Source organism: Salvelinus alpinus, chromosome 29, assembly GCF_045679555.1.
Source record: "Salvelinus alpinus chromosome 29, SLU_Salpinus.1, whole genome shotgun sequence".
Lineage (NCBI taxonomy): Eukaryota > Metazoa > Chordata > Actinopteri > Salmoniformes > Salmonidae > Salvelinus > Salvelinus alpinus.
In genome coordinates this window covers 24465097-24484929 of record NC_092114.1, presented here as the reverse complement: position 1 = coordinate 24484929, position 19833 = coordinate 24465097, and the positions used below count along the sequence as shown (strand labels likewise).

Genomic DNA, 19833 nt, shown 5'->3' with positions numbered 1-19833 from the left:
AGTAGTAACACAATACTATAATAATCCTCTATGGCAGACAGAGTAGTAACACAATACTATAATAATCCTCTATGGCAGACAGAGTAGTAACACAATACTATAATAATCCTCTATGGCAGACAGAGTAGTAACACAATACTATAATACTCCTCTATGGCAGACAGAGTAGTAACCCAATACTATACTAATCCTCTATGGCAGACAGAACCAACACAATACTATAATAATCCTTTATGGCAGACAGAGTAGTAACCCAATACTATAATAATCCTCTATGGCAGACAGAGAAGCAACACAATACTATAATAATCCTCTATGGCAGACAGAGTAGTAACATAATACTATAATAATCCTCTATGGCAGACAGAGAAGCAACACAATACTATAATAATCCTCTATGGCAGAAAGAGCAGTAACATAATACTATAATAATCCTCTATGGCCAGCCCATCACAAATGAAAGGGTCCATTCATACGGGGGGGGGGGGGGGGGCCCAGAGTGAAGGAATGTGTGTTACAGTAAAAGTAATCCCCAACAGGAAGACCTCTATGTGGAACCATTTGTAAATGGAACACTTATGTCCACTGTTCTGCTAAGTGAAAAATCCATCCCAAGAAATCCATGTTTCACATGCTACTTCCACTTCCAATAGTAGTAAATTGAAAGCAGATATTGACACAAAGGAAATCTCAATAAAAACACAATACGAGTACACAGGGAGGGGGAGGGGGACTTGGCTGCAAAAAAAGTGATCTAATATTAGGTCAAATTAGCACTATTCACAAAGGTTATATCAATGTGTGCACATTTACTCATGTTGAATGCATCATGTACAAGTCAACCTCATGGTAATGTAAGGGTTATTATGAAATGGTTGATTGGTACCTCAGCAGCACCGGCCACGTTGAGCTGCAGCATGCCCTTCCTCTCCTTGTCCTCCATGACGGAGTATCCAATGGTCTGCACCTGGGTGAAGTTGGCCAGGTGTGTTGGCTGGAGAAGAGCAATCAATCAATCCATTCATTAAAGTGCATGCAAGGGAGCAAAATATATGTCAATGTACAACGTTTCAGATGACTCTTAAAGTAATGATGATTCCATTTTAACTTTAAAATGGTCACAGTATTTCTCAGGAAGCTGTATTTTGTGTTATCCATCTATTCGTTCAGTGAAAACATTCCATTTCAAGCTGCACATTTTTTGTTGTTGAGAGGGATGTTTTTGGCGTATCCTTTGAACGAGAGGGGTCTCATGGCTTCCAGAACTAACCTCTCAAAGCCATGGCTCACAGTGATATAACAAGGAACACATCTGATACCCTCAGTTTGATGGGTAAAACAACAAAAATCGTTGGGCCATTTTGGGAAGATTTTCACACACACACAAGGACAGACAGACACAGACACACACACACACACACACACACACACACACACACACACACACACACACACACACACACACACACACACACACACACACACACACACACACACACACACACACACACACACACACACAAACACACACACAGACAGAAACACATGTGTTTCATTACCTCAGCCCCTGAGGACAACATGAAAATGATCAGGAATACTCTTTGAAAATCCCAGTTCATTCATGTCAATATTTCAGGGCAGATAGATATTGTATAGTGAAGAGATGGAAGAGAGACCAGCTCCTAGGTTACAAGTAGTGTTTGGACAGCTGTTCTTCGAGGAAAACCACACCATGTCCTAAATATCTTCAGTTTGACGTCTTTGGTTTCAGTCAAAACTATAAGTTGTGCAACTGTAATGGCTGTGCTTGTTTGTGTGGAGATGCAGGACAAGGATACACAACACAATACATATTGAAATGAACATTTCCGACTCACAGTCGAACCCTTGTCTGTAAGGTAGCTAATGCCCTCCTCAGGTCCAATGGCTAGCTCTACTTGGATGACCCAGCTCAACTGTCAGGAGGAAAGGAAGACGGAGAGAAAAACAAAAAGAAGACACAAATCAACAAGAGGAAAAGAGCGACGCACACACAATGACATTTAAGTTGAGAGTTCAATCTGTCGAATTCAAAGTGCCAACTCATAACCATGAAAACACATCTGCTACATCATTTGAACTGTTTGAAGTAGATCTGAGGGAATGCTAGATTAATTGTTACCATCTCTTGTCATTGCTGGGAAACAAAAAACAACAACTGTTGTTTTCCTTATGGCCAGTAGGGGGCACTATGACGCTGGTCATTTTTTATTTAAGCTACAGAGATGCAGACAAGACCCACCCAAATACAACCATAATATCCCAGGCATTACTCCACTGTCTAAGAAAAACACACCTAACTACCAAAGAATTGCTGAGAAAACAAGTACAACGCATTCAGTCGTGTTCAGTACGAGTTCAGTCGTGTTCAGTACGAGTTCAGTCGTGTTCAGTACGAGTTCAGTCGTGTTCAGTACGAGTCATTCTCTGGGATTCTTAAAATGCCCATCTTGACGCTATATGTTTTATTTGAAACCCAATCAAGTGAAATTCAGCCTACCCCGAGAGCACATTTAAAACACTCCTTATCATATCTGTAGACGGGCGCCAGAATCTCCAGGAACTTGAGGATGCTCTGGTCATCATTCATGTTGGCAAACTGTTTGAACGTCTGCTGAATCAGCTTCCGCAGGGTTTTGGCCTGGCAGAGAGGGAGAGGGTAGTTACTAGACAGGCAGACCCACGTGTCCCACATGGTACCCTATTCCTTATACAGTGTATTACTTTTGGACGTGGTCAGAAGTGGTGCACTATGTTGGGAATAGGGTGCCATTTGGGACACAAACATGGCCCTGGTTAAGTTTGCCAGGGCATAGAGAACGGGGCACTGATACACCAAGTCACATTAATAGTGTCAAACAGAGCAAGTGTGAAACACATGAAAGACAAGGAAAGTTAGCACGGGTGAAGGACAGTAGGCAGCTCTTCTGTTGTCTGCCCCTGAACAAGGCAGTTAACCCCCTGTTCCCCGGGCACCAAAGACATGGATGTTGATTAAGGCAGCCCCCCGCACCTCTCTGATTCAGAGGGGTTGGGTTAAATGCGGAAGACACATTTCAGTTGGACAACTGACTAGGTATCCTCCTTTCCCTTTCTATTGTTTTGATTCCATAGCCTACATGATGTTTGGCTTGTCATTGAACAAGAGGAGCTTGCTTAAAGCACAGACTACCGCTAAAGGAAAGCAATGCTCTAGTTCATTTCTCTGACTGCTCTAAATGGGCAATCTGGGATTAGTACATCCATTTGAAGTGGTTTTAAAGTAATGATATATAGCCATTGATTCTTAAAGTATATAACATGACTGAACTTAGTTGAACTGTCTTACCCCTTCAGAATCCCAGAACGCCCCTTTAAAAAAAGCTGTCCATCACTTTAATACACTGTACCTCTGTGAGAAAGAAGTGAATGATATTGATAACCGTATTGATTGGAGAATATATATTGAGTGTCATGCCAATTAGGGTCATAGCAGGGGACTGGGGGGTGTGTGTCCCAAATTGCACCCTATTCCCTATATAGTGCCCCTTACTTTGACCAGAGCCCAATGGGTGAAGGGAATAGGGTGCCATTTAGTACACACCAGTGAGTGAGACAGACCAGTTCATAGTTCAACCAGTTTAGAGACTAGCGGAGCTGTTGGCCTGATCAATTTGACCGGGTCAATAGTGACCCTGTCGTCCATTACACGGCCAGTGAGTTTAAACTCCATTAAAAATGCATGAGACATCGTGCTTTAATGACAGCTGATGTTGACACCATTACTACACACTGACTGGAGCAACACACACACACACACACACACACACACACACACACACACACACACACACACACACACACACACACTGACTGGAACACACACACACACACCTTCTAATTAAAAATGCCACTGCAATTATGTAATGTAAATCAACTCCCTGCAGAGTTAGGCTAATTCATCAAGGACTTGCTAACAGCTGTCTATCCTATTAGTCTGCATACTGGCTTTTAAAATCAACGACTTATAAATGCAGCATTTTAGACTCCACTTAAAGGACAGGGGGTGGGGGTCGGAAAACACCGGAATTCTAGGAATGGATCCCCTGATCCTATCTGGAGGTCTTAGTTACTGTAGAACATAATAGTAACATGTAGAGTAATCACAGAGCTTGTCCCCTCCACCCTTCCTGAGAGGAAGCTGAGCTCAGAGTATCTCTCCATCTCCCCTAAGAACCCTGGCAGGGAGGGAGGGCCCTCCCAGCTGAGTAGGGCCAGTGAGCTGGCCTACAGTTGCTACAGTACAGTAGTGTATTGATGTGTATAGATGAATCTTTCTGAATCTGTATTTATTCTATGCCATTTGACTACCCTTGATGATGTGTTTTAATGTTGGCACAGGCAAACTAATGGCACGTTTCCCCCGGTATATACAAAGTAGTACTTTGAAAGACATTGACAGCATAAAGACAACTTATAGTACTGTAGTTGTAACAGATCTCATGTTTTGACCTGACAACGATCAGAATATTCACTATTAAAAAGTGGATTTATGTTCCAGCATAAAGTCAACCCATCAGGTGGAGTTATCCATTAAAATTGGATTTAAAACAGGTTGGAAATGTCCACACAAGTACATCATTCTAAAGCACTTACAAGACGTCCTCTGACACTGGATTCATCCCAAATGGCACCCTCTTCCCTATATCATAGATGTCAAACTCGTTCCATGGAGTTTGACACCTGTGTCCTATATAGTGCACTACTTTTGACCAGTGTCCATTGTAAAAAGTAGTGCACTTTAGAGATAACAGGGTGCTATTTGGGATACACAATTGTTGACTCTGGTGCCAAACCAAATTAAACTCACGTTTCCCTCCACTTTTTCCAGCAGAGCCTGTCACCATCTCTCTAAATGGAAATATTCTGCTGTAAACCTGGCGATGGTAATTATGTAAATGTGAACCTCTGTGTAATCAATAATTTATTTTATTGCCTAATTTGATTACGCTTGCAGTGAGTTATATTCCGACCTCAGCCATCTGCCAGGTAATGTTCTCTGTCCAGTGGAGTGGATAGGAGCGAGAATAACTGTGTTAACATATTTCTGTTCATCAAAACAGTGTGTGTGTGCGGGGGAGTCTGGAGTGTGTATGTGTGTCAGAGTGGGTGTGTGCGCGTGCGTTTGGCTTCAGTTCATCGCTGAAAGCTTAATCTGTTCACCATGTCATTGTGACGTAGGGGAGAGTCATTTCCAGAAGGATTATGGTTTTACACACACACACGGGGGGGGGTTGGATGGAGGATGGATGGATGGAGGGGAGGGAAGGATGGCTGGAGGGGATGGAGGGCGGATGGAGGGAGGGAAAGATGGATGGATGGTTAGGGTGTGTTTTCAAACAGGTGCCTGGCTACGAAGATGTGATTTCATGTTTCCAAGGGGAGCTGTGACTGGAATGGGAGAGGGGAGGGTAACTCTGAGGCACTGGAGCCTGACAGAAGGGGGTACCTCCCCAGAAATAGCCTCCCCCCTTCAGTGGGGGGATGAAGTGGGTTTAGCAGTGACATGTGGGGCTATGGGGTTAGGCACCACCCACACCTCCAGGCAGAGCATCTGTCCACCTCTCTTTCACCGACTCCAATGCACCCTTCCCCGGGGCACTGGGCCCCACGTTCACGCCGCCCCATTGTGGCACCCCCGCAGCTCTGTACACCCACGCACGTGCCATAAATCCATCACATCACACACATGGCTGGCGGCTGAGAGACACACACGCAGAGAGACAGAGACTACCAGGAAAACCCACCATCAAGGCTCTGTTAAATATGCTAAACTCCTTGCACGGCTGGCAGAGTTTAGCATATTTAACAGAGCCTTGATGGTGGGTTTTCCTGGTAGACTGTCTCGCTCTCTCTCTGTGTGTGTGTGTGTGTGTGTGTGTGTGTGTGTGTGTGTGTGTGTGTGTGTGTGTGTGTGTGTGTGTGTGTGTGTGTGTGTGTGTGTCTGGCTTCAGGCCAAAAACTAAAAAAGCTGTCTTATATAGTACAGTATATAGAACAGTAAATGGGATCATTTCCACACTGTTTATCCCTGTGAATGTCTGGCGCTGTTGTGATGCGAAGAGTCGACAAATGAGTGGGTTTGATTCAGCTGGGGCTCTTTCCCCCACAGGCCTGTATGTACGAGGAATACTAGCCTAGAACTAGGCCAACTCTGCCTGTCCCAGGCTGGAACAAAGGCCCCAGAACCAAGAGATCCACACACACAGCTAGAAGACACTTCAGAGGGCAAAAAGGAAATACGGAATCGTCAAAGTGCATGCTACATTCATATGAAGCGGTGGTCGCTGCTCTCTCTGAGAATGCATTGGAGACTGACTGGTCCTTGAGGATATATTCTCATCGATGGCCCTGAAAGAATGAACAGATTTTTTGTGAAGCATCATCTCACCTTGACTGAATCCAGTAAACTCTTGGGGAAGAATCTTCTTAAGCCCACATCTTTTCTGTAAGGAAGAAATAAAAAGAGGAGAGGACAAAGGACAATGTCAGTTTAGTGAGACCAGTGCCTGAGGCTGGTCTAGCAGACAACACAAACACCACCCCAGCATGGGTACGAATCCTGGCCCCACCGCTATTCTGCATCTTCATCCCTCACTATGTCTACTCTCTCATTCCCTACAATCTCTGTCTGAATAAAGTGAAATACAGTCAAATATATATATATCTAAAAAGAGTTTTTACCATTGCCAAAATGAGAATGCAAAATGTCTAGCCTCAACTCCTCAAAACAGTCCCTTGATGGAATTTCACCTCTCTGATACCAATCTACCAGGGAAAGGAGAGAAACACATCCATTTACTCAGGGCCATTAGTAGAACTTCTCTGAAGTTTACCACACAACATGTGTCGACCAAAGAGAGAGAAAAAGAGAGAGCGAGAGAGAGGATTTTCCCAAGGTTGCGTCAACAGCAACACAGAGCATAGCCTTGCTATTGAGAAAGGCAGCCATTGGCAGACCTGGCTTTCAAGAGAAGACAGGCTATGTGCACACTGCCCACAAAATGAGGTGGAAACTGAGCTGCACTTCCTAACCTACTGCCAAATGTATGACCATATTAGAGAGACATATTTCTCTCAGATTACACAGATCCACAAAGAATTTGAAAACAAACCCAATTTTGATAAACTCCCATATCTACTGGGTGAAATACCACAGCGTGAAATATCACAGCAGCAAGATTTGTGACCTGTTGCCACAAGATTAGGGCAACCAGTGAAGAACAAACACCATTTTAAATAAATAAATAAATAAATACAACCCATATTATGTTTATTTATTTTCCCTTTTGTACTTTAACTATTTGCACATCATATGACATTTGAAATGTCTTTATTCTTTTGGAACTTGTGAGTGTAATGTTTACTGTTAATATTTATTGTTAACATCACTTTTGTTTATTATCTATTTCAATTGCTTTGGCAATGTAAACATATGTTTCCCATGCCACTATAGGCCTGAAAATGAAATTGAAAAATGTAATTGAGAGAGAGAGACAGAGAGACAGTAGCAGAAAAGAAGACTTCAGAGAAAGAGGGAAAGAGAGCACTCATATCGTAGAGGAGAAAAGACAGCATATTGTTTAAAGCCTATAACCTCATCCATTCCACACAATCATTTCATCATTTGGTCTCTATTAAAAGATAGCTTGTTAAAACCAGAGGCGCTCCGAAAGCCACTTACATCCGGCTGGCCATTAACCAGAATCAATCCACGTCATTTATAAGGCCGGGGCCACAAAACCTGACATAAAATTGATGCTGCCTTGGCAATAGTGTGATGAAGCTTTTCTGGTAGCAGAGCAATGCTACTGTCCGTCTGTGCATGTCTGTGCATGTCAGTGAGGATCTAGGTGCATTTAAGGATCTGTATGCCATGACAATGAGTGACAAGGAGTTGGCACGATGGCACAAACAGATGCTATGGATCTATAATGCCTTAACTTAGCTATGTTAAATCAAGAGGAAACACACTCTGTAGTATTAGCAGTGCTGAAACACAACATAATGACTTCCCCCAGGCTCAGAAAATCCCCTCTCCTGTCTGTCTCCCTGGCCCGACAGTAATCCAAGCATTAACACAATGGAAAAACTCAAATTATTTATTATTTAAATATTGAAAGTGTGTGGGCTACGGAGAGAAACAAAATGGTGCAGTTTCAGTCCATGTGGAGGAAAGTGATGCTGATGCTGGAGATGGGGGTGTGTGCTAGTGGGTCTGGGCAGGTGTGATGTAGTTGAAGTTTGTACGATGTTGTCGTTTGTATGTGTATGTTTTGTATTGTCTATAAAAGATCAAATACAATTGTACCCCAAAAAAGTTATCCAAGCTACACCCCCCCCTCCATGTCTGTCACCTCACTAGCCGTCAGTCACCCAGATCTGAAGTGCTTTTTGATTGGATTTCCCCTAACGCCCTCCCTCCCTCCCTCACTGCTGGGCTCTGTGTCTTTGGGCAAGTGGACAGACTGACCTGGAACTAACTCTAGCCAGCGCACTGAGCCCCAGCACCATTATCCACAAAGCAGAGGGGAGAGTGTGAAAGAGAGAGGCAGAGAGAGAGAGAGGCAGAGAGAGAGGCAGAGAGAGAGGCAGAGAGAGAGAGAGAGAGAGAGAGAGAGAGAGAGAGAGAGAGAGAGAGAGAGAGAGAGAGAGAGAGAGAGAGAGAGAGAGAGAGAGAGAGAGAGAGAGAGAGAGAGAGAGGCAGAGAGAAAGAGAGAAAGAGAGTGCTGGCTATTCATTAGGACACTTTACTTTTGTGCCTCAAACAAGCCCCTGCTTTCTCTATGGGTCTGAGCTCAGCACAGCAGCAGCTAATGCTGGACATCATTGGTTGGGCAAGGTCCAGTTAGCACTAGCCAGAGCACTAGCAGTAGGCTACAGAACAGTCAAATTAACACATGTGTGTGGTCTCTCCCTTGTTTCATATCATGCTTAATAAAACCTGGTTGCATATCACAATAACCTTGTTCCAAAAAGCTACCCATAAGAATGATATTAGTGGCATTACATCTGAAGCATACAGAAACATCTTGTGATTTAGTAGCCTACTATGAGAGAACGTACGGTCATCAACATGGAGGGGGAGCAGCAGAGCTAATATTTCTTCCACAGTTACTCAGTAACGGTTTGCACTAGTGCTGGGAATTGGCAGGGACCTCATGATACAATATCACAATATTTAGAGTAGGTGCCAATATGATATGTATTGCGATACTCACGATTCTATATCTATTGCCATTCGATACTGCGATTTTATTGCAATTCAATGTTTCAAACATATTGCTCACTATATACTGTATGTCTGCTGCAGAAGGACAAGAGAGTCTGGATCAGTCATGGAAATAAAAGTGTTGAAAACAAATTGGCTTACTATTAAAAAGAAGATGGAGAACAAGCTATGAAGGAAAAATACTGCAGTTTTGGTGCAGGTACAGCCAACTAGCACAAACATAATATTGCAATATTGTAAAAATATATATATATATATTGCGATATCATCAAAAATAATATCCTGATATGTGACTGTATCATTAGTTTCGCACAGTAACCCAACAGCAACAGTTTAAACCGTATGCATCAATGATAAACAGACCATTGCATCGTTATGTATCCACATCCAATATGGAGGATCCAATACGCCTTGGGCTGCGTGGTGAAGTTTTCCCTAGGTACAGATCTAGGATCAGCTTCCTCTCCCCCAATCCTAACCTTAACCATTAGTGGGGAAAATGCTGAACTTATCCAAGACCAGCGTGTAGGGGAAACTTTACCCTACACCACGGCTTGGGCAAGGCTGATCAACCTCTGGTTAGGCATGTTTCTCAGCCTGCAGTGCCCTGCCTTACAGCCTGCTGCAGACCCGGTCGAATTACTCAACCCCTTAACTTAGCATATCCTTGGAGCCAGCAGAGGAGGACATTTGACTGCGTCCCAAATGGCACCCTATATAGTGCACAGGGTTTGACCAGGGCCCAATAGGGCTATATAGTGCACTACGTAAGGAACAGGGTGCCATTTTGGATGAAGCCATACATTTTCCCTGCAGAAGAAAGGTGTGAGATTCTCCCCTGGGAAAGGAGGCAGAACACGGACGTTCCCGGAAAGCAGGGAGAATTAGACCAGCCAACAGGGATCGTGTTGTGGACTGGCTAACAAGAACGGAGTGACGCTTGGAATACCAATGGGCTCAGAATACCAATGTGCTGGTAGTGTTTTTCCCCCAAAAAATGTAAGCACATTCTACTCCAAATGAAATGAAAATGGTATTATCACCATCTGAAACAGTATTTACTCTTCGAAAGCATTACAACCTGTAGGCTGAAGCATGGGGTTGCCCTTCTGCATTTACCTCATTGAAAACCCCCAAAAGACTCAAATTGTCAATCTTAAAAGCGCGTCTCGGCAGAAATATTGATATATAGTTTTTAAATGGGCGTGGTGGCAACGATTTAGCAGCGGCGGGCATGAATATAGGGGAAATACTGGGCTGGAATACCAAAGTACAGGACCCAACCCTCTGGGTTAGAGAAGGTATGTTGATGGTAAACAGGAGAGAAATACCAAAGTACAGGACCCAACCCTCTGGGTTAGAGAAGGTATGTTGATGGTAAACAGGAGAGTAATACCAAAGTACAGGACCCAACCCTCTGGGTTAGAGAAGGTATGTTGATGGTAAACAGGAGAGTAATACCAAAGGGATTCCTGGTAATTTAGTTACAGTGTGAGGACTCCCTCTTCCTCTCCCCTCTTCATCCATCAGGCGAAATATGTATGAAAAGCAAACTCTGCATTTCAATCAATACGGAGAGACGAGAGTGATCGTTAGTAATTAGAGGGCCTCTAGAGAGTGTGGAGGCCTGAGCATATGAGAAAATCACTAATTGGACGCATCGTTAACGTGAACCGCTGACCTTTATCAAATAGCGCACCTCGGAAAAGTGTGTTCGACGGCAGACTCTGCAGGGGTTTTTCACCATGTACGTTAACCTACACTAGGTTAACCTATGTGATCATAGTCCATTTCAAGATAATTCTGTGTATTGAGGTTATGGGATATTTTAGCTATCATAAATAAATGTATTTTATCACCTTAACAGGAATTGCTCTTACACATTGAGTTTCTTGGTAAAAGATCAACAAAGACGTACAATATTGACTGAATAGTTGATTCTTACAGTGAGCAGTAGAAACCCAAGCTATTAACATACGAGAATCAAGCCAATGGGGACTTACTCTAATAGTTCATAGTTTGATTTCTTGTCCAGGGCATTTCCACGCATCTCCCGGAAGAATCTCCTGTAAAGGAAACATGTCTTGGTTAGTGTGAAATACAACAAGGCAGCTAGCTACTGTTCATGAAAGAGAATAGAACATTTGACCACTCTTGGATACCTGAACTGACCTGATTTCAAGGCATCCCAACTTAAGTGCAATGTCTTGCTCGACCTGGTCGGCCATCTCTACCATGTAGTCATTTTTCACCTGTAAGACAAACCAAAATACATGTTTTAGCATGGGAGCATGGAGGCCTTACACAGAGCAACACATGAACTGACTTTCAGACTGAGGGGTAGAACACAGGGGACCTTACTGATATACAGCCCTTTTACAAACATTGACCACCACCCTCCTGCGAGAGAGAGACACAGAGAGAGAGAGAGAGAGAGAGAGAGAGAGAGAGAGAGAGAGAGAGAGAGAGAGAGAGAGAGAGAGAGAGAGAGAGAGAGAGAGAGAGAGAGAGAGAGAGAGAGAGAGAGAGAGAGAGAGAGAGACACAGAGAGACAGAGAGAGAGAGACACACACACACACACACACACACACACACAGAGAGACAGAGAGAGAGAGAGAGAGACAGAGAGAGAGAGAGAGAGAGAGAGAGAGAGAGAGAGAGAGAGAGAGAGAGAGAGAGAGACACACACAGAGAGAGAGAGACAGACACACAGAGAGACACAGAGCGAGAGAGAGAGCGAAAGACAGAAAGAGACAGAGAGAAAGACAGAGAGAAAGACAGAAAGAGAGAGAGAGAGAGAAAGAGAGACATTAAATCCCCCTTACAAACAGCCCATAGTAAGTGGGTGGTGGGCTTGGTTGATAAAGCCTGGGTGGTTGATAAACCCTGGGTGGGTGCACCTGCAGTGACAGCAACACAACACTGGCAGACGGACACAGAGAGAGACATTTCATGAGACAAATGAGTGTGTGCTTCTGAGTGACAAGTAAGGGAGCTAGACCTGTTTCATGGGCTATTATGTCCTCTCTGAATATCTTGTTTAGTCATGTTGAGTGGCGGTTCTTTGTATTCTAACACCCATAGAGACATTGAGTCTGCCATTTTAGATCATAGGCATTGAAAACAAAACCTGGTTCATGAAAGTGTTGTTCTATACCAGACACAATTCGGAACACAAGCACACTTCACGCTCCATGATTACCCCTTCAAACAGGGACATTTGTACCTTCCATCAATTTTCCTCTCAGCTGGATTTCGAAAATATGTGCGTAAAAGTGACACAAGATGAGCCCAAATGTGTTCCCCTGCTGTCAAGACGGCCTCTTTTCACCCCGTCAGGATCGGAGAGAGGGAGCGCCTGTTCCCCAGACCACCAGACAGAGCCCTCCTGAGACCCACTGACCCAGTTCACCTCTCTGCATCTACAGCCTTGCGGACGGCTACACACCGTGTGTTACGCCCTAATACCTCCACATATTTCACCCATACACAGTAACACCTTGGGTCCCTCATATGTATGTGCAGGCACGCATGCTTACACACACACACACACACACACACACACACACACACACACACACACACACACACACACACACACACACACACACACACACACACACACACACACACACACACACACACACACACAGTCAGAAGTGCCATATGCCTCCGCCTCTGGTTACAGTGTTGTTGAATAAATAGGCTTAGCTAAGTATGTTTAGAAAATGAGTCTCCCCTGGTCAATGGCCTGTAACAAACCAGGCTGTCTCTGTTACTCAACTCCCATGGATGATGTGTTGGTGTGTGTGTGCATGCAGGCATTCACGTCTATGTGTGTGTGTGTGTGTCACCTGCTGGTAGAAGTAGTTGAGTGTGGGTTTATCTTCACTGAAGTGGTGCAGGAATCCTTTTGGAAGGTAGCGAATACGCAGTTCATACCTGGAGATTAGAGCAACATGTCACTGTTTAGATAAAACACAGAAGGGAATAGGGATTTAGGTGTTTTTATAGTCACAGAGATTGAATACTGTTTACAGTTCAGCTACAACACAGCGCAAAACACTGCCTAGTGACACAGGGGGGAAAAGAGTTAATATGCCCCTGCTTAGAACACAGACGCTTAGGGAATAGGGGTGTTGTGGTCCAATTGTGTTTTTACACTCAGGTCACAGAGCTAGCATACAGCACAGTCCACATAAACAAAAGGAATAGGTATATTGTACCCCAATAATGTTTTACAATTCAGGAACTAGCATACAGTATATACACTGAGTGTACAAAACATTAAGAACACCTTCCTAATATTGTGATGCACCCCCTTTTTCCCTCAGAACAGTCTCAATTCGTCAGGGCATAGACTCTACAAGGTGTCAAAAGCGTTCCACATGGATGCTGGCCCATGTTGGCTCCAATGCTTTCCACAGTTGTGTCAAGTTGGCTAGATGTTCTTTGGGTGGTGGACCATTCTTGATGCACAAGGGAAACTGTTTAGCGTGAGAAACCCAGCAGCGTTGCAGTTCTTGACACAAACCGGTGCGCCTGGCACCTACTACTACCATACTCTGTTCATAGGCAATTAAATATTTTGTATTTCCCATTCACCCTCAATGGCACACAATCCATGTCTCAAATCCTTTAACCTGTATCCTCCCCTTTAGCTCTCATGCAAACACTTCCTAGTGACACACACATGGTGGGAAGAGGTATTTGATCTGAAATAGGAATACTGAGGGGTGCACAGTGTGTGTGTGTGTGTGTTAGGCTCTACCCAGATTTCATGACCTCATACTGTCCTTCTCTCACACTGGTACTTAGTACAAAAGGGAGCGGCAAGATAAGGCAAAAAAAAAAGCACATTTGGACGCCCATTACCAGAATGCTAACAAAATTATCACAAGTAATAGCACATTTCTATTGGAGGCTGCTTGCTAAATATGCTAACGAGCGCAAATGAAAATAAACGAATTGTAAAGACAGGCAATCCAGTTCATAAAGTTAAACATACATAGGTAGGAGATACCGACTGTCATTTTTGGTGAGTTTCCAGCAAATGTGAATGAGAGACATTGTGCAAATTAAGAAAGTTTTGACGCATGCTTCTCTGAAGGAAGAACAGTACTGTGTACACTGTCTGTGTGGAGTCTGGGAGCCTGCCTGCTCTGCTCGGAGAAGATAGGGGAGGAGCAGACAGGCCTACAACAGAGAGGAGAAAAAAACACAAGGAAGTCAAGCTACAGTGGCAGCTGTACAGATTACTCATCCAAAGGGCTTTGACTTCTCTAACACTGCAGAAAGCTAACACAATATGATGCCCTGTGACCTTAACTCAGCTACTGACATAGATGACTAGCAAGTTAAACTTAGGGGACGCCTTAACGCAGAATTCTTCGTTTTTTCACACAGGAAAAAAATATAAAACGCGTTTTGTAAAAACAGATCAAACAATAAAATGCTTCTTATTGTAATTTCTGGTCAGCATCAAACTAATGTTGTCCACTGGGATGAGAATTCCCAAAACAAGCATTCTACCAGCAGACAGCACTCTGACTGATGTGGCGCTCCTTTTCTCTGGTACTGTTCTGGTGTAGCCAGCTTCCTTTTCTCTGGTACTGTTCTGGTGTACATTTACATTTTACATTTAAGTCATTTAGCAGACGCTCTTATCCAGAGCGACTTACAAGTTGGTGCATTCACCTTATGATGTCCAGTGGAACAACCACTTTACAATAGTGCATCTAACTCTATTCCTTAAAGAGGTGGGGTTTCAGGTGTCTCCGGAAGGTGGTGATTGATTCCGCTGACCTGGCGTCGTGGGGGAGTTTGTTCCACCATTGGGGTGCCAGAGCAGCGAACAGTTTTGACTGGGCTGAGCGGGAGCTGTACTTCCTCAGAGGTAGGGAGGCGAGCAGGCCAGAGGTGGATGAACGCAGTGCCCTTGTTTGGGTGTAGGGCCTGATCAGAGCCTGAAGGTACGGAGGTGCCGTTCCCCTCACAGCTCCGTAGGCAAGCACCATGGTCTTGTAGCGGATGCGAGCTTCAACTGGAAGCCAGTGGAGAGAGCGGAGGAGCGGGGTGACGTGAGAGAACTTGGGAAGGTTGAACACCAGACGGGCTGCGGCGTTCTGGATGAGTTGTAGGGGTTTAATGGCACAGGCAGGGAGCCCAGCCAACAGCGAGTTGCAGTAATCCAGACGGGAGATGACAAGTGCCTGGATTAGGACCTGCGCCGCTTCCTGTGTGAGGCAGGGTCGTACTCTGCGAATGTTGTAGAGCATGAACCTACAGGAACGGGTCACCGCCTTGATGTTGGTTGAGAACGACAGGGTGTTGTCCAGGATCACGCCAAGGTTCTTAGTGCTCTGGGAGGAGGACACAATGGAGTTGTCAAGCGTGATGGCAAGATCATGGAACGGGCAGTCCTTCCCCGGGAGGAAGAGCAGCTCCGTCTTGCCGAGGTTCAGCTTGAGGTGGTGATCCGTCATCCACACTGATATGTCTGCCAGACATGCAGAGATGCGATTCGCCACCTGGTTATCAGAAGGGGGAAAGGAGAAGATTAATTGTGTGTCGTCTGCATAGCAATGATAGGAGAGACCATGTGAGGATATGACAGAGCCAAGTGACTTGGTGTATAGCGAGAATAGGAGAGGGCCTAGAACAGAGCCCTGGGGGACACCAGTGGTGAGAGCACGTGGTGCGGAGACAGATTCTCGCCACGCCACCTGGTAGGAGCGACCTGTCAGGTAGGACGCAATCCAAGCGTGGGCCGCGCCGGAGATGCCCAACTCGGAGAGGGTGGAGAGGAGGATCTGATGGTTCACAGTATCAAAGGCAGCCGATAGGTCTAGAAGGATGAGAGCAGAGGAGAGAGAGTTAGCTTTAGCAGTGCGGAGCGCCTCCGTGACACAGAGAAGAGCAGTCTCAGTTGAATGACTAGTCTTGAAACCTGACTGGTTTGGATCAAGAAGGTCATTCTGAGAGAGATAGCAGGAGAGCTGGCCAAGGACGGCACGTTCAAGAGTTTTGGAGAGAAAAGAAAGAAGGGATACTGGTCTGTAGTTGTTGACATCAGAGGGATCGAGTTTAGGTTTTTTCAGAAGGGGTGCAACTCTCGCTCTCTTGAAGGCGGAAGGGACGTAGCCAGCGGTCAAGGATGAGTTGATGAGCGAGGTGAGGTAGGGGAGAAGGTCTCCGGAAATGGTCTGGAGAAGAGAGGAGGGGATAGGGTCAAGCGGGCAGGTTGTTGGGCGGCCGGCCGTCACAAGACGCGAGATTTCATCTGGAGAGAGAGGGGAGAAAGAGGTCAAAGCACAGGGTAGGGCAGTGTGAGCAGAACCAGCGGTGTCGTTTGACTTAGCAAACGAGGATCGGATGTCGTCGACCTTCTTTTCAAAATGGTTGACGAAGTCATCCGCAGAGAGGGAGGAGGGGGGGGGAGGAGGATTCAGGAGGGAGGAGAAGGTGGCAAAGAGCTTCCTAGGGTTAGAGGCAGATGCTTGGAATTTAGAGTGGTAGAAAGTGGCTTTAGCAGCAGAGACAGAAGAGGAGAATGTAGAGAGGAGGGAGTGAAAGGATGCCAGGTCCGCAGGGAGGCGAGTTTTCCTCCATTTCCGCTCGGCTGCCCGGAGCCCTGTTCTGTGAGCTCGCAATGAGTCGTCGAGCCACGGAGCAGGAGGGGAGGACCGAGCCGGCCTGGAGGATAGGGGACATAGAGAGTCAAAGGATGCAGAAAGGGAGGAGGAGGGTTGAGGAGGCAGAATCAGGAGATAGGTTGGAGAAGGTTTGAGCAGAGGGAAGAGATGATAGGATGGAAGAGGAGAGAGTAGCGGGGGAGAGAGAGCGAAGGTTGGGACGGCGCGATACCATCCGAGTAGGGGCAGTGTGGGAAGTGTTAGATGAGAGCGAGAGGGAAAAGGATACAAGGTAGTGGTCGGAGACTTGGAGGGGAGTTGCAATGAGATTAGTGGAAGAACAGCATCTAGTAAAGATGAGGTCAAGCGTATTGCCTGCCTTGTGAGTAGGGGGGGAAGCTGAGAGGGTGAGGTCAAAAGAGGAGAGGAGTGGAAAGAAGGAGGCAGAGAGGAATGAGTCAAAGGTAGACGTGGGGAGGTTAAAGTCACCCAGAACTGTGAGAGGTGAGCCATCCTCAGGAAAGGAGCTTATCAAGGCGTCAAGCTCATTGATGAACTCTCCAAGGGAACCTGGGGGGCGATAAATGATAAGGATGTTAAGCTTGAAAGGGCTGGTAACTGTGACAGCATGGAATTCAAAGGAGGCGATAGACAGATGGGTCAGGGGAGAAAGAGAGAATGTCCACTTGGGGGAGATGAGGATCCCAGTGCCACCACCCCGCTGACCAGAAGCTCTCGGGGTGTGCGAGAACACGTGGGCAGACGAGGAGAGAGCGGTAGGAGTAGCAGTGTTATCTGTGGTAATCCATGTTTCCGTCAGTGCCAAGAAGTCGAGGGACTGGAGGGAAGCATAGGCTGAGATGAACTCTGCCTTGTTGGCCGCAGATCGGCAGTTCCAGAGGCTGCCGGAGACCTGGAACTCCACGTGGGTCGTGCGCGCTGGGACCACCAGGCAGCGGCCACGCGGTGTGAAGCGTTGTGTGGTCTGTGCAGAGAGGAGAGAAGAGGGATAGACAGACACATAGTTGACAGGCTACAGAAGAGGCTACGCTAATGCAAAGGAGATTGGAATGACAAGTGGACTACACGTCTCGAATGTTCAGAAAGTTAAACTTACGTTGCAAGAAATCTTATTGACTAAAATGATACAGTGCTGCTGAAGTAGGCTAGCTAGCAGTGGCTGCGTTGTTGACTTAGTTTGAAAGTGTAGCTGGCTAGGTAGCCTCGGTAACTGGCTAGGTAACCTAGACAATTACTCAAAACTACACAATTATCTTAACAGCAAAGACAACTATGTAGCTAGCTAACACTACACTAACCAAGTCGTTCCGTTGTAATGTAATGTAAATGTAATAGTCTCTACAGTGCTGCTATTCGGTAGACGGTAGACGTAGCCAGCTTCCTTTTCTCTGGTACAGTTCTGGTGTAGCCAGCTTCCTTTTCTCTAGTACTGTTCTGGTGTAGCCAGCTTCCTTTTCTCTAGTACTGTTCTGGTGTAGCCAGCTTCCTTTTCTCTGGTACTGTTCTGGTGTAGCCAGCTTCCTTTTCTCTGGTACTGTTCTGGTGTAGCCAGCTTCCTTTTCTCTGGTACTGTTCTGGTGTAGCCAGCTTCCTTTTCTCTGGTACTGTTCTGGTGTAGCCAGCTTCCTTTTCTCTGGTACTGCATGATGGCCATGCATTGTTTTTTGCAACAACAAAAAAGACCTTAAGTTTTCATTGTCTCCGTCTTTCGGATGGGACGTTAAACGGGTGTCCTGACTCTCTGAGGTCATTAAAGATCCCATGGCACTTATCGTAAGAGTAGGGGTGTTAACCCCGGTGTCCTGGCTAAATTCCCAATCTGGCCCTCAACCATCACGGTCACCTAATAATCCCCAGTTTACAATTGGCTCATTCATCCCCCTCCTCTCCCCTGTAACTATTCCCCAGGTCGTTGCTGCAAATGAGAACGTGTTCTCAGTCAACTTACCTGGTAAAATAACGGTAAAAAAAAATAATAAATAAAAAATAAATAAATTGTAAACTCACTGTGTGGCTGCCAGTCAAATAGCGTTGCACTTCTGTTGTCATCTGATGAAAATTAAGCTATTTTCTGCCGAATGTGTTGCACTAATGTATCACTCTGTTGATGAAGAAAGAAAACTTACTTTCAATATAAAACGCGACCCCTGTCAATAAACAGCTGGACTCACCTGCTCCCGCTTTCTCCTGTTGTGCTATTTACAAACAAACAGTTGCTCAACTGTTCTGGGGAACTCCGGTAAGCTTCATCATTTAAAATTAGACAGGTGAAATGAGCAACATGTTCTGCTTTATTTCCTAACCTATTGCACAAATTGATTTGTCACGTTCGTCATAAGGAGTGGACCAAGATGCAGCGTGGTATGTTTCCATCCTTTATTTTGGAATAGAAAACTTCAAAGAACAAAACAACCAAACGAAACGCGAAGCTAAATAATGCTCACAGGCAACTATACATAGACAAGATCCCACAAAGCACAATGGGAAAATGGCTACCTAAATATGATCCCCAATCAGAGACAACGATAAATAGCTGCCTCTGATTGGGAACCATACTAGGCCAACATAGAAATATAATCCACCTAGATAACCCACCCTTAAATCACACCCCGACCTAACCAACATAGAGAATAAAAGCTCTCTATGGTCAGGGCGTGACATGAATACAGCTTTTAACAAATATTAAAATCAATTGAAAAATGTACAAAAAATATATTGTTTCAATGGTACTGAAAAACCATCCCGTGGCTATTTCCGAATAGACCGGTATATAGTATATACGGTATACCGCCCAAGCCTAGTGTGTGTGATCTGAAACGCCACTAGGAGATGAAAGTGCAGCTACTCAAGGGCAGACAGCATGATGAA

General features: G+C 45.2%; 1 protein-coding gene across 27 annotated transcripts in view; it reads right to left on the bottom strand.

Annotated features, from left to right (window-relative positions):
• Positions 1–19833, bottom strand: part of ptk2aa (protein tyrosine kinase 2aa) — a 160344-nt gene that overhangs the window by 36745 nt on the left and 103766 nt on the right. For all 27 annotated transcript variants that reach the window (XM_071375321.1, XM_071375313.1, XM_071375322.1 and 24 more), the window contains 7 exons: positions 13165–13252; positions 11483–11562; positions 11314–11376; positions 6470–6524; positions 2540–2680; positions 1878–1955; positions 887–994 (listed from right to left, as the gene is read on the bottom strand). In XM_071375321.1, the coding sequence (XP_071231422.1) occupies positions 887–994; positions 1878–1955; positions 2540–2680; positions 6470–6524; positions 11314–11376; positions 11483–11562; positions 13165–13252 (613 nt within the window). The remainder of the gene's footprint in view (positions 1–886; positions 995–1877; positions 1956–2539; positions 2681–6469; positions 6525–11313; positions 11377–11482; positions 11563–13164; positions 13253–19833) is intronic.